This window comes from Macrobrachium nipponense, chromosome 48 (assembly GCF_015104395.2).
Source record: "Macrobrachium nipponense isolate FS-2020 chromosome 48, ASM1510439v2, whole genome shotgun sequence".
In the NCBI taxonomy this organism is placed as follows: domain Eukaryota; kingdom Metazoa; phylum Arthropoda; class Malacostraca; order Decapoda; family Palaemonidae; genus Macrobrachium; species Macrobrachium nipponense.
The window spans coordinates 6,502,853-6,517,957 of record NC_087223.1 but is presented as its reverse complement, the minus strand read 5'-3'; the positions used below and the strand labels follow the sequence as shown (position 1 = coordinate 6,517,957).

Sequence of the window (15,105 nt, the reverse complement as noted above, 5' to 3'; positions counted from 1 at the left end):
AATCAAAGGTTGATGGACCATAAAATGTAGAGTGAAGTCTACAGACAGAGATGAAAGGAGAACCGATTCTTGAGCATATAATGTTAGTCTGTTGGTAAAGACTGAAGTGAAAACCTGCAGACTGCCTAAGGAGACCATCCAACATGTCTTGAGAACATAAATATGAAAACGTACTTCAATCAGGCATTGCCTATGGCAAATCATTACCAGTCTGGGAGCAAGAGACTACCATCTTTTTATAATTTTTTCTGAAGTTGATCACAAGACATGATCAAAAGAAGAAGAAAATAAAAACAGCATCCTTGTAGTTACTTCACAGGGCAGGCTCTTCTGGTGAAAGATTATGAAGGGAAATCACTCGACGGTCTTTATGCTCTAAAAGATGGTGTCTCTTGAATAGATGCTTCCTTATTAGTTCTTGATTAGAAGTATAGCCTACGTAATACTGGAAGGCCTTATCAAATCCTGAGGGACAACTTAGACAGGATGACGAGTTTTTTGAGTTTTACAGCATTCCCGTGGCGAAGGCGCTCACTACCCTTCAGCAAGATGTGCAGTGAGGATTCAAGGGCTTGACCTCAAAAGCAGTAATAGTCTTTCTGTAAGGTCCTCACACATTTTCCTGGTATGACCTGAGACTTGGTAGATTTTCCGTGATCTAGAGCAGTTTGCTTCAGTCATGAACTCTCAAAGTTTTGTTTGGCTCTGAAAACACTAGATTGGTGCCTTCCAGATATCAGTCCATTCAAGGATACCATCTCTTGGTCCTTCCAGTCTGTCAATATCCTTGGCATGGCTGGGCCTTTGCAAACTCTAGTCGAGATGACAAGGTTCGACTTCACGTAACCAACCACTTGTAGGCTGCTGACGTTGACTAAAGCAATGGAGCTTTTGAAAACTGAAGATAACAGCTTGGCTTAAAAATAACATTATGGAAGTAGCAAGACAAAAACCTGTGAAGTGATATGGATAATCACAGGAAAAAATTTAGCCGAAGAATTGTACTAGGTAGAAAGTACAAAGACAAAAAATGTGGAGATAGTGTATCCCATTCATCCCCGCAAAGATAACAATGACTAGAGTGCATCATTTCATCTTGGACAATAAGGTATGACATTTATACACAGAAAATATTAAAATTTCAAAATAAGAACATTTTTGTCAACTGGAGTGCATTCATGAATTCTACATAAATTTCAAAAGAAAGAAGTGTAATTTCTTTTAAAAAGTAGACTAGTTAGTTCCACTATCATTTAAGTTTTGAAAGTGATTAAGCAGATGTCAAAACTCCTGTAAAGTTGACTATAAGTAACAAAATTTGCATAGGTATACAAATTTAATTATATTTAACTCCAGGAACTGATTAACACAAACAATAAAAACATAATAATAACTGTGCTTATTATTTCTGCAGTTTTGAGCTTATAACTGAACAAATATAATGTAGTCACACAAAAGAAAAAAAAATTAAATTCAACAAGGGTTCAAAAGTTATGACTAGATAGGAGACAGGAAATTGAGTATAAAAACTGATAAATATGTTTGGTAAAGTTAAGTTGAATGGAAGTAAAACATTAACATTTAGAAAGGACCCAACACTAACTAACTTGCACTGTAACTTAGCCAATACAGAACAAACTAAAGTATAATTTTAACATATAAAGTGACACTTAAAAGCTAGTACCCAATTGTGCAGACAAAGTATTTTGAATTAAAGCAAAGGAAAACAATAACGTATTTAATTCTCTAACTCTACAATAAACATATCTGATTTAAACATAACAGGTCATTAGCTATTTTGACATAATCTTATATTACCTAATAGGTACAAATGGTAACAAAAATTAACTGCACCTTTTGACTCAAACCATAAAGAAAAGAAAAAAAAAAAGGAGGAGATTACTTTAAACTTAAACTTTTAAAATTTTATCTTATATACACCTAAGTAAGACTAGAATTATTAGAACACTGTAATTCAGGTGATAACAAAAAGGATGAGATTCTGAATGCTATGACTTACATAAATGCAATGTGGCACCTTTGTGTATCTGGCAACCAAATAAACAATCTTATTATCGTACCTGCATGGGATGTCACTCGTATGTAACTGAAAAAAAAAAAAAAAAAAAAAACAGGTTTTATAAATTACTTGGCCATCTGCGCCAACAAGTTGTTTGCGTATGTTATCAATGATGAACGCAGATAGGTGGCCAATGCAGCGGAGTGGCACTGTCGAATGGAGTTCCGCAACTCCTCGTGGTGGGTGCTGGGAATTATTCGGAGGAACACGTCCAGAGGAGACGTGGCTACTAGTTCGCTCAACACGTCTGGAAAAGTTGGATCAATTAGATTACAGACTTGTCAAAAAAAAAAAAAAAAAAAAAAAAAAAAATGTACGTTTTTTTTTTTTTTTTTTTTTTTTGACTCCAGAAGAAGTGGCAAAAATTCATGTAAAATAGATTTCAAAAGGATTAAAGATTCTTAGTAGTTGGATCTTTGTGTTGAAAACTCTTTGTAATTAGATTTCGGAAAAGTAGTGTCAAATACCTTGGTAAACTAGATACCCAGAAGTAATTAGATTTCAGAAGTAGTGTCAAATACTTTGGTAAACTAGATACCAGGAAGTGTTAAAAACTAGGTACATAGATTCCACTATGACAAAATCTATACATAACAGGTAAATTAAGATTCCTAAAGTGTTAAAAACTTGTGGTATTAAATCAGATTACAAAGGTGTCAGAAAACTATGGTAAATTAAATGATTTCATGAAAAAAAACCCTGGTAAATTAGGTTACAGGTTTGGAGTAAAAAAACAGGGTAAAATTAGATTCTAGGTTTAGAGTAAAAAAAAAACAAAAAAAAAAACTTAGATAAAAAGTAAAAGAAGCATAAAAACATGGTGATTAGGTTCAAAAGAGTGTCAATTACAGTTAAGAATTATTTATTGTCTACCAGAAATGGGCAGAAATAGATACGTACATTTCTGAACTTCACGTAAGCAGAAGTTAAGCAATAAGTTACGTACTAGAAGCTTTGGGAACCACTTAACCATTGACCTTACCATTCAAAACATCCGAATAGACTTGATGTGGTGGGTCGCTTGAGGGCAGACCTGCTTTGTGATTGATCAGAGCGGACACCAAGATCCACCCACTCGATCGGTGTGTCATATACGTCCTATAAAGAAATGGATACGTATGTAAATTTTAAAGCCTTTGAATTATGCCATACAAACTGGAAGACCTCAAAAAAAAAGGTCACAATAAATTTCAAGCATTTAAAATGAATGCAAATTGAATTATGCCCTACAAAATGGATAGACCTATGCCCAAAAAAGGTCATATGTACTAAATATATTTTCAGCATTTGAAATTAATGAAATAGAATTACTATGCCATACAAAAATGATATAATTGCAAGCATTTAAAAATGAATGTAAGATCTATGCCCAAAAATGTCATATTTTCCTTTGCAGTATTAAGACACTGTCAAATTAATTACTCCTTTCAGCATTAAAAGACACAAGGTTAAAAAAAGCCAACACTCTGACCTTGCCATACTGGAGTAGGAATAAGCGGGAAGTGATCAAGCATGTACTCCATCTGCTGGAGTGGTTCCAGGCAGAGTAAGTGAAGGGACTGGGCTCCTACGGCAGTGGGGTTTGTCTTGACGAACTTAAGGACATTGGCCCTGTCTTCGAGCGGAGGGCAGCTCTGAGCTCAGTAGTGACTGAAAAAAGAAAAAAAACCTTGAAAGAGAGAGCACCTTTAGTTGCCATGGCAGAAGAAGTAAATAATTTTCACAAATAAAACTAATTAACAATAAAATTAACCCTAATAATAATCAGGCACGACACTTTCATAATGCATGAGAACTATTGAGTCAAGCAGTAATGTGTTCTCAGGAATCATCTGACGACAGTAACAAATTTGTCACATTCTACTGATCACACTAGAGTTGTGGCAACACTTCATACTAGCGGTGTATGGTAACTAGCATCTGGCCCTAATGTTTAGTGGCCTGCCGATTGCCGTTAGTAAAATCTCTCGGCGTTTTTGCTTTCGTAAACCAAACAAACAAAGCTACAAAAGCATGTTTTGTGCTTGACAAAATTATAATCCTTTAGATAGCATCACACTGGTCACAATGGTAAGAGGAACTGATCTGAAATCCATGAAATAGATGCATTTTTATGTGATTCTTCAAGCGTGATGATTTCATTGATTTTGTCCTTGTCCTTTGAGCCTAAAAAAAACAATAAACAAAAACAAAAAAAACTATCAGCAGGTATGAATTTCATTAGGTTTCATAGAGGTGAGCTTTAGGGCATATTTTTCATAATGAATGACTTGGATAATGAGAGTGAAGACGAATGTTTGGATTATGGTAAATATTTTTTTAAGCCAAAAATTACAATTTGTAAAATTTGTGGAATAATAATTTCTTATTGTTCCTAAGCATGAGTTTAGTTGTCCTAAACTCATCTTTTCTTTTACAGAAAGGATTTTTAAGCATTATGTTTATAATGGTTTATTATTTTAGGGAGTGATGGATTAGTAACTTCATGATATACAAAGGACTAATTCAACCTGTGAATGGTGAACCAGACTTAGGAGCCAGGTCGAGTGTAGTTTTGCACTTAGCAAAGTATATACCTGTAGGTAGAAAACACTTACTATACTTAAAAAATTGGTTATTTCACTTGATCTGATGACCTTCTTATCTAAGAAACAGATATATTGTTTGGGTACTGTTAGGATAAATAGACTACTAGGTATAGCAGTATATCTTTTGATTAAGGACAAAGCTATGGAAAAGAAAGGAAGGATTACACATCAAGAAAATAAGGCTTTGGTACATGATGTTGAGGTACGGGTAGTAAAATGATGAAAAAAAAAAGGCCGTCAGTCACTTTGTTGTCCACATCTGTATCAGCAGAACCCCTGCACGAGGGTAAAAGTTTTGATAGAAATGCTAAGGCTTCAATCATGATCCCCTGTCCTACAGCTGTTAAAGAGTAGAAAAAATTCAAGGGAGGTGTGGATTAAATGGACTTCATCATACCACTAAACAGAATCCAAACTTGGTCCACAAAGTACTATCATGAGTTGTTTCTTCATATTTTTTATGTAATAGTTGCAAACTGTTGGTCAATTTATTGCAGACATTGCAGAGACCTAGGTGTTCCTGAACACAAAATAATGATGCTTCAGGAATTCCCATTGACTTTGATAAAATCACTACTTCTTGGTGGGAAAACAGCACTGCTTACTTAAAAGGGGTTGACCCCCTGCTAAGAGAAATACTACTTCCTGGTTTGCAAAGAAAAAGAAATGGTTCCCTGCCACTAAACCCATCCATGGAGAGGAGATCAGAACTGATGGCTACCACCATTAATCTCGTGATACTGACTAGAGGAAGAGCCAAGAACTCCAACTGTAGAAGTGCCCCAGTTTTTCTACAATCAGAACTGTCAAGCTAAAAAAAAAAAAAAAACACTTGTATATCACCAAACCGAACAAAAGAGCTGTATTCTTTCTTTTCACACACAGTAAAATCAAACATGCGTAAAACCCTGGCTTTTTGCTTATGGTGTATAGATGAAGACAAAATCCAAACTTACTTTTTACAATATGTATATCGATAAAAAAATAGTTTGCTTTTGTTACTAATTTTGTATCATATTTTCCAATAAATAAGGTGTATTCATGCCTGCCTTGTTATTTTTCATTATGAGTAAACATAAAAATATATAAGGATATGATCACTTTACTTAAAGTGTATCCTATGGCTTAATGGACGGCTGTGATGATTTGTAGTGTTGATCTAATTTAAAACAAAAATTCATGTATATTGATGGCCTTTATGCAATGTTTGCCATGCTAGTAAAAGATAAAAATGAGTTTTTATTGTAAAATGACAATTTGTCTAAAATTGCATTTTCCTAACTATACAAACCTGAGGTCCTTTTACAATAGGAAGGTACTAGCGGCAGCTGGATAGGTCGTAAGCTTTATGAACAAGGGGTTCGGTAGTTAACTGCTTGTCCGACAGGTCTGCGCGCGCGCGACTGGGAGTAAACAAATCACTTTTGCTTTTGGCCCAAGCAAAAACTTGCAGAGTGAGGGTGGCATGAGGTGGGGCTATGTGTAAAAGGACCTCAGGTTTGTATAGTTAGGAAAAAATGCAATTTTAGAACAAATTGTCATTTGTTCCGACACGCATACAAACCTTCGGTCCTTTTACAATAGGAAGACTCACTTCTGGTTGGGTGGAATCTGAGTCTTTTTGTGAACAGACTGGTGTTCGCCCAACCTTGGAAGCCTCCCTGGTCGTAAGAGCGAGGGAGGGATCCAAGCCTCTGTCCGATTGATCGGGGTGTGCACCGCAGGATCAATGGTCAGACCTCTGGACCGAGTACTAAGAGAGAGGCAAGCGTATCTCTTCGTACCAGCAATGTAAGAAACTTGTTCCTGACAGGAGCCAAGTTAAAGTCATGGTTTTGACTCTTGTAGGCATCCACTTCCCCCCCTTGTAGAAGGAAGTGGTGGATATTCTGCTCCCATCCCTCGTGAAAGGGATAGGATGGGGCTCTGTCATATAGCTCACCGGCATCTCGTCCTTATCCAGCAAGGTGATGACCGTATCCCTCTACCCACAGGTAGAGGGGAAGAAAAAGATAGAAAGAGAAGCCAGTCATCTTTCTCATCACTATCTATTCATACAGTCACACCAGGACTCGATGCTGTTCAGCCTGCTAGGGTCTGGGTTAGCTAGACGACGTGTTGAGCAGCCACCACGGGTCCTAAGGAAAACCGATCCAAGGACCTATGGGCAATATCCAAGAGGTATAAGGAAGTTGCCGGTCGGTCTGGTTGTACAGACCCCTGCCTTCCATACCTGCGCCACGGAGAAGTTCTTACGAAACGCCAACGAGGGGCCAATACTTCTAACTTCGTGAGTTCTCGGACGGGACGTACGGATGTTCGTCACTACCATCAGCCTCATACGCCCTCCTGAAGAACCTCACGCAGCCAGACGAAAGAGTGTTCTTGATACTTCTTTCTTGTTGACCCCGTTGCTAACGAAGAGGCGTCGACACTCAGGCCCGAGGTGTCGAGTTCTCTTCAGATAGCGCCGTAGCGTCCTCCCAGGACAAAGCAGCATCTCATCACATCATTATCTGCATGAGCTCTCCGTACTCTCTTCTCCGATGCCAGGTCCAGCAAGACGAGGGTCATTCGAGTTCCCTGGTGGCAAGACCTTTGGAAGCTGCTACTATAAGCAAGGAGATCTCGAACGAGTTCGAGATGTCCAATCCCGTCAGTTTCAGGAGGAGCGACAAGGCGGCTCTGTATCCTTTGACTGTGGGAACTTAGAGGAGCTTCCTCGGCGAAGAAAAAAACGAGGAAATCCGCTACCTGCTGAAGAGTGGCTCTGAGAAGAGATAGGCCCCAGTCTACGACACCAACCACCGCAAGACGGCCGACTTCCCCTGGTACACAGCTGCAGAGGACTGACGGACGTTTCCAGCCATCTCTGTTGCTGCGCTACGAAAAAGCTTCTCGTTCGCAAGAGAAGGTGGATAACAGCCAGCCGTGAAGACGTAGGGACTGGACTGCTCGGTGGTACCGCTCGACGTTGTGGCTGGCCGAGAAGGTTGTGTCAATGGGGAATCTCTCTCGGTTCTCTTGCGAGAAGAGCAGCAGGTCCGGATACCAAATGGCCTGTGGCCATTTGGAAGCCATCAGGATCATCCTGAGATTCGGGATGACCAGTGCTCGACTGATCACCTTGCGAATCAGGCTGAACGGGGGAAAGGCATAGGCGAAGAGGTTGTCCCACGGGTGTTGAAGAGCGTCCTCTGCAGCTGCCCATGGATCCGGCACGGCCGAGAAGAACACCTGGAGCTTCCTGATGTGCCGGATGGCGAACAGATCCTCGACGGTCGCCCCCACAGGTCGAAGAGCCTTTCCGCCACGTCCTGGTGTAGAGACCATTCGGTCCTTATCACCTGATCCCGACGGCTGAGCGTGTCTGCTACTACATTCCTTCCCTGGAATGTAGCGTGCCGACCGCTCTATTGAGTGTGCCTCGGCCCCCCTCGTGCACCTGCCGAGTCAACTGATACAACGGGAGAGACACTAGGCCCCCCCTGTTTGTTGACGTAAGCCACCACCGTGGTGTTGTCGTACATCAACCACCACTGAGTGTCCCATCAAGCGGTCCTGGAACTCTTGGAGAGCAAGGAACGCTGCCTTTAGTTTCCAGTACATTGATGTGAAGGGTCTTGTCGTTCTCGTACCACACTCCTGAAGTCCGCAACTCTTCCAGGTGTGCGCCCCCTCCCTCGGTCGATGCGTTCTGAGAGCAGCTGCATGTCCGGGGGGAGAGTGCGCGGAGGCACTCCTCTTAAGGGGTTCCTGTCGTCCAGTCACCTGGCTAGGTCCTGCCTCACCTCCTGTGTCAGTGACCATGGAAGGCTTGGGGGATCCGTCGCCTGTGACCAACTCTCCTTTGGTCTCCCTGAAGAGACCGCAGGTGAAGACGCCCGTTAGGGACTGGCTTCCCGAGTGACGACAGGTGTCCGATCACGACTTGCCATGCTGAGCTACCTGTTCCTGCCGAACAGAACTGGGTTGGCTGCCTCCCTGAATCTGCTACCGTGTCGATCAGCATACCCAGGTACTTCATCCTCTGTCTTGCTGGCTCGAGATCGGACTTTTCGAAGTTCAGAACGATCTCCAGATCGCGACAGAACTCGAGCAGTCGATCCCTGTCTGTAGCAACTGCGAGCGTAGCTCGCCAGGACTAAACCAATCGTCGAGATACCCCATCAGACATATCCGTGCGAATGGCCCCAAGCAGACACCAGAGTGAACACTTGCGTGAACACCTGTGGGGCGGTTGAGAGACCGAAGCAACGTGGCCTGAGCTGGTACACCGTCCCGTCGAGGATGAAGCGGAGGTACTTTCCGAAGGACTGATGAATGGGTATTTGTAGATACGCATCCTTCAAGTCCACTGAAAGACATGAAATCGTTCTCCCTGATAGAGTCGAGCACTGAGCGTGCCGTCTCCATCGTGAACCGGGTCTGGCGAACCAACCGGTTCGGGGAGAGAGATCTATCACTGGGCGCCAGCCTGTCGTAGACTTTTCCACCAGGAAGAGTCGGCTGTAAAGCCCGGTGACTGATCCGTACGATTTCTACAGTTCTCTTGCTCAGCATGGTCTTGATCTCCGTCTCAATGCTACGTCCTTCGATGCCCCTGGAACGTACGCCTGCTGATGGACCGGGTCCCAATGGCTGGCCAGGCACCCCCCCACTTCCGGCAGCAGGTGAGGGGGATGCCGTCCTTCCACTGTGAACGTCGTCTGGCTGGGGCTGATCGACCTGACAGCGGAGAGAGCCGATACCGCTCCGACTCATTCCAGTCCTCGTCGAGGTCGAAACCAAAACAGGAGGACGGAAGGGATATATAAAACGATGTCCGAAGACACGTAGAGAAACGCCTCTGTCGCAGTCGAGGAGGTGAAGGAGCTTGTTCGACCGTCTAGAACCGAGAGAGCCTTCTTGTCCGGAGACGAGAGACTACCTGGCTCAACCCAGTCGGCAAGCTCCGATCGCGGCAGACCCACCGTCGATTTGGATTCCCTCTCGGGCCCCAAAACGACTCGAGCCGAGACTTGGCTCTGCTGGTGGGAGCGGCGATCCTTCCCCGAGGTCATTGTGCTGACGAATCAGCGCCGTAACCTCAGCAAAGTTCCTCTGGATCTCGGAAGTCACAGGCATCTTGCAGAGTGGGACCGTTAAGCCCTTCGAACAAGAGCATATTCCGAGAACCTTCCTCCTAAGAAGGGGGGAACAGCGACAGCCCTCTCGGTCGTTTCCCCATCCACTTGCGCATACGTCCTGGCGGTCCAAGAACCGTGCCTGGCACGTAGGGCGTCGTGGTGGATCATGAGGGGCGCACCCCTCACGATCACTCCTCAATACCTCGCTCCTCCCGGTGTAACCCGAGGAGGTTGAAGGTACGGGAGAGGCAGACCTGACGCTCCCTCGTCGCTCGCTGGCAGAACAGCAGGCTTGGAGGGCTGCAGGCGATCGTCAACCCGCGGTGACGATCGAGCTGCAGGCCTGGTCGAACCGTCTCGCTGTGGAGAAACGGCTGGACTGAGCACAGCGGCCCGATCTCGAGTTTCAGAAGAGCTGGTGCTGGTTGCGTTCCCGATCGCTCTCTGTGAGAGCGAACGGTCAGGCGACCTGCAGGCTCCACTGTCGCAGTGAGACGGTGCTTGTCCTCACGGCACGTCACGTCGCTGGTTCCAGCCGTGGCTGGCACCGGCGAACGGGAGGACCTCTTCCCAGCCTCAGCCGTGGTCGGGTCGTGGACCGTCACGTCCCCGGGTAGCCAGCTGTTCACCGCGAGAGTGAGAGCTGGTCTGGTGAGAGTCGCATGAGCGGCTGTCACCAGTCTTCCGCCCCGTGCCGTGAACCTGACGCTGAGCGGACTCAGAGGTCTGGTTCCTGGCTGCACGGTCGCTGGTAGGCGACCGTACACTCGGTACCTCCCCGCGAACGAGAGGCCGAGGACGGACCCTGATGCAGTGGCAGAACCACTGACACCAGGCGAGGAAGTACGGTGTTAGCCGGTACCCTCTGTCCCCGTAGCTCTTCCTTGCGGAAGAAGAAGAGAGGGCCCCGCTCCCGAAGGAGAGAGGAGCCAGCGGAAGGAACCCTCCCGTCCCACCGAGGTGAGACGGGTCCCGAGAAGCTCCCGAGGGAGACTTCTTAGGAGGGAGGAGGCGACCTTCTTCTTCCTCGGCTGTAAGCCTTAGAAGTCGAAGGGGGAAGAGGCGGCGGCCGACGACGATGAAGAAGATGAAGACGACGACCACGACACCTTCCTCCTCTTCTTCGTCAGCTTCCTCAGGACAGACGTAAGATCTGCTATCCAGGGCGGAGCCGGGGCTGCTGTAGCCGAAGCCACAGGGCCGGACGCACCTGTACAGACAGACCAAAGTCTGTAGTACCACCACGAACAGGGACGACATCAGCAGGTATGGGCATCTCAGGAACAGCAGGCACGGCCAGCACATCATCGGTAGGGACAGCCAGCGCAGCAACGGCAGGAACAGCAGCGCAGCAACGGCAGGGCCAGCCAGCGCAGCACTGCATGGACAGTCAGCCCAGAATCGGCAGGTACGGCAGGCAGCACCGGAAACACAGGAAGTGGAGCAGCAGCCAGCAACATCCTGGTACCGGCGGCAGGTCCAGGGGCGAGTTCTAGGGCAGCGGAAGTGTGGTCGCTGCAGCGCGGCAACCACGAGCGGCGGCGGCACGCCCCCCTACTCGGTACGGCGAACGGCACTTCACAGCGGCTGGTAGGCAAGACTGTTACCCACGTGAGGCGAGTAACACAGGTGAGGAGGGACGTCGTCACCTGGTTGCGTGGTCACCACTCCATGGGTGGGGACCGCAGTAGGCCCAGACATAGAACCGCAGCCCCTGGACACCAGCACGCTCTGCAATTGGAAGGACGCCCATACCTCCCACCAAGGTCACCCTCGTGGCAGTAGCACCTGCGGAAATAATAGTAGTAGCGATTAAAGGGGGGGAAATCCCCTCGTCGCGGGTTTGATCCTCGAACGAGTGGAAGACCCCTAATACAATTGTACATCGGGCACCGAGCACCCTCCCCCGCGCTCGACGGATCGGGCGAGGAGAAGAACGGCCGATAACCTCCCCCCCCCCCCCCCCAAGGGGAAGAGCCATCTGTGGGAACTGAGCGGGGGGGGGTCTCGTTCCCCACCCCCGCACAGTACCATGTACCCAACAACAAAATAAGAGCCCTAGAGCAATCGTGCCATCGGCACGAATACAAGGCATAAGATCAATTCCCTGACTGAGCGGAACTTGAACCAAATAATATTGATGCAATCAATAATAAGGAACAAAATGAAAAGCATCTTGCAAAACGATTCACTTCACAATGAATAAGGGCTCGGATCGAGCGCATTTGCGCCCTCGGTACCGAGTGCAAGGGTGAAAGGTTTCATCCTTACCTTTATGGATCAAGGTTCTGGAAACCTTGATCCATAATGAATGATGCAATCAACAAAATATATGAAAATGAAAAGACTACTGCGCTTGCGATTTCACTTCATACAAAAAAAAAAAGGGGAAGGATCAATTCCCGTGAATAGCGGAACATTGATCCCAGTCAACAATGCAATCTCAATAAAAAATGAAAATGAAAAAGAACTGCACTTGCGATTTCACTTCATTCAAAATAAAAAGGGGAAGGATCAATCTCCGGGCAAGCTCGGAAACTGATCCAAAATGAGTATTGCTACAATAAAAAATAATATATGAAAATGAAAAAGAATACTGTACTTGCGATTCCACTTTCATACTGAATAAGTTTCCGTGCCGAGCGCATTCGTTCGGCAACGGGCATACAGGTCAAAAAATTATAAATGAAAAGAGCACTTACTTACGATTTTCATCTACACATTTCCAACCCCAATATACGCTCGGAGCGAGCGCTCCCGCCCTCGGCACCGAGCATACACAATACGAGGATCATTCTGGGAAAATGAATTCCCGCAATTACGCCCTTCAGTCACGGCACTCGGTAATCGGAGGCGTTGTGAACCAAGATCCTTTAATTCACAATTGAATTCAATGAAATGATTGTACTTACATTCAGTTTCACTAGATACATAGAAAAAGAAAAACACAATCATGCGAAAGCAAACGACGATGAAGCGGGCAGAGAGCGATGATACACGTCCACACGCCAGCAGGCCGAAAGCAAAAGTGATTTGTTTACCTCCCAGTCGCGCGCGCGCGCCTGTCGGACAAGCAGTTAACTACCGAACCCCTTGTTCGAAAGCTTACGACCTATCCAGCTGCCGCTAGTACCTTCCTATTGTAAAAGGACGAAGGTTTGTATGCCTGTCGGAACAAACTAATATTGTAATACCTACCTGAAACACCTGAACAAGCCCTGGTCACTTACCAGCCCGAACCATCATTTATTAAAAATTTACCAAATCTTTGGTTAAAATAAACGATCAGTGCTGCCAATCTCCTGGCAAACACCCTCGTTACCTAGTTACCAGCCCACCGCTGGTAGCCTGCCTCACGGGCCGGTCTACACCTGCCCTCTCACGTCAATCATAACTCAATAACTCTGTATGAGAGGGGAGGAGGGTGGGAATCATTCAGGTGTTCAGGTAGGTATTACAATATTAGTACAATAAAAAAACTTCATATTGCAATACACCCCCTGAACACCTGAACAAGCCCGATTAACAACATTAATTTGGAGGTGGGGAATCAAATCTACCCAGCCCTCCACAGTACCAGTTGTCAGTCAATATAATTGAGTACGTGGGTCAGTCTCAAGTTCATTTGTCACTCGTCCAAACTAATCTCCCATGTGTGGCCTTCTAGGCCTCCCATATGTGGAGGGAAAAACTCCCTGCACCTCTACCCTAAGGTCAAAACTCATTGAGTGCGGGATACAAACCTGTTTCCTCTCAGCTGGCTATGTGCCTCACCTGAGTAGAGGAAAAAACTGAAGACCTCCCATGTGGCTCTCGGCCTCTCATGTATGGAGGGAATCTGAAGACCTCCCATGTGGCTCTCAGCCTCTCATGTATGGAGGGGATCTGAAGACCTCCCATGTGGCTCTCGGCCTCTCATGTATGGAGGGAAACTGAAGACCTCCCATGTGGCCTTAGGCCTCTCATGTACGGAGGAGACAACCATGTCCATCGGTGCGTCTGCGACGGTGTCGTCAATCGTAGTGATGTCCTCTCTTGTAGTGTTGTACCTGCCTGTCTGTACTCTGCCTGGTTGGCACTTGGAAGAATACCCTCAGATAGACCCAGACATGTTCTTTCCTATCTGTCCTAATCCTTAAAATCCTCTCCTGATATATCATATCATGAATACCTTATACATATTCCTAATATTCACTCCCTACTCTAATACTAACTCAGACAGCAAGATTGTTGGGTTTACAAATAGAATTTAGGCCAAAGGCCGAGTATTGGGACCTATGAGGTCAGTCAGCGCTGAAGGGAAATTGACATTTGAAAAGGTGTGACAGGAAGAAAAAACCTCTGTTGCACATGAGTCCAGTGTTGGAGAGCGTGGAAAATAGGATGAGAGAATATGAAATCAGAAAAGTAAGAGAGTGAGAGAGAGAGAGAGAGAGAGAGAAATACAATCGTCTAGGATAAAGAGAATATAAAAATATAAAATCAGGGAAGTGAGAGAGAGAGAAGAGAGAGAGAGAGAGAGAGAGAGAGAGAGAGAGAGAGAGAGAGAGAGAGAAATTACAATCGTCTAACATCTCCACCTCCGTAAATTGCACCCTCTTCTAAGTTAAAAGGGTATTATCTTAACGATAATATACTCATATAACTCCGTACAGCTATGAACAACCGAACGAGAACTTGTTGCTAATGCGATCGACTCCTATAACAACATCACTTTATTGTATTGATCAGCGTGTGACAGTAATCGAATCCGATAGCAACATCCGTTATTGTATTCATCCGCGTGCGACGGTAATTACTGTATTCATGTTAGAAATGCAGCTGAAGCTAATAAGGCAAAATTACGTGCATCAGCAACCTGGACAGAAGTCCCGAGCTTTTGTATGGATTCAAACGCAGCCGTGGTAAAAGAAACTAATAGCATGAAAGAGCTCATTACTGTTGTTTTCACACAGACAAAGGATTATTAAATAAAGTATATAGTGTAAGGTTCGTAATACCTATGAAAACGAGTGAAAAACGAACGGAATCCTAAATTAATGCCATCTAACCCGAGGGAAAAAACTAGCTTCCAATGAGACGCACCAGTCAAATTTTGGTCTTAAATTATATCGTAAGACGAACAGTATGACTTCGTTCCATAAGTTAAGTATCCAGATATCATTAATATGCTAAACTAGGGACAAAAAACATTAGCCGAGACCAAGTGATATGGTTGAATCTGAGCCAAGGCAAGGAAAAAAAAAAAAAAAAAAAAAAAAAAAAAAAAAAAAAAAAAAAAAAAAAAAAAAAAAAAAAAAAAAAAAAA

The 15,105-nt window shown here is 45.0% G+C and overlaps 1 protein-coding gene across 1 annotated transcript in view; it reads right to left on the bottom strand.

Moving 5' to 3' along the window:
- Window positions 1-1,936: 1,936 nt before the first annotated feature.
- The window catches only part of LOC135205010 (BLOC-2 complex member HPS3-like), a 167,799-nt gene continuing 154,630 nt past the window's right edge, over window positions 1,937-15,105 (bottom strand). The window contains 6 exon segments of the mRNA XM_064235244.1: window positions 1,937-2,327; window positions 3,063-3,144; window positions 3,146-3,178; window positions 3,552-3,569; window positions 3,571-3,702; window positions 3,704-3,730. Coding sequence (XP_064091314.1) covers window positions 2,146-2,327; window positions 3,063-3,144; window positions 3,146-3,178; window positions 3,552-3,569; window positions 3,571-3,702; window positions 3,704-3,730 — 474 coding nt within the window. The 3' untranslated portion in view covers window positions 1,937-2,145.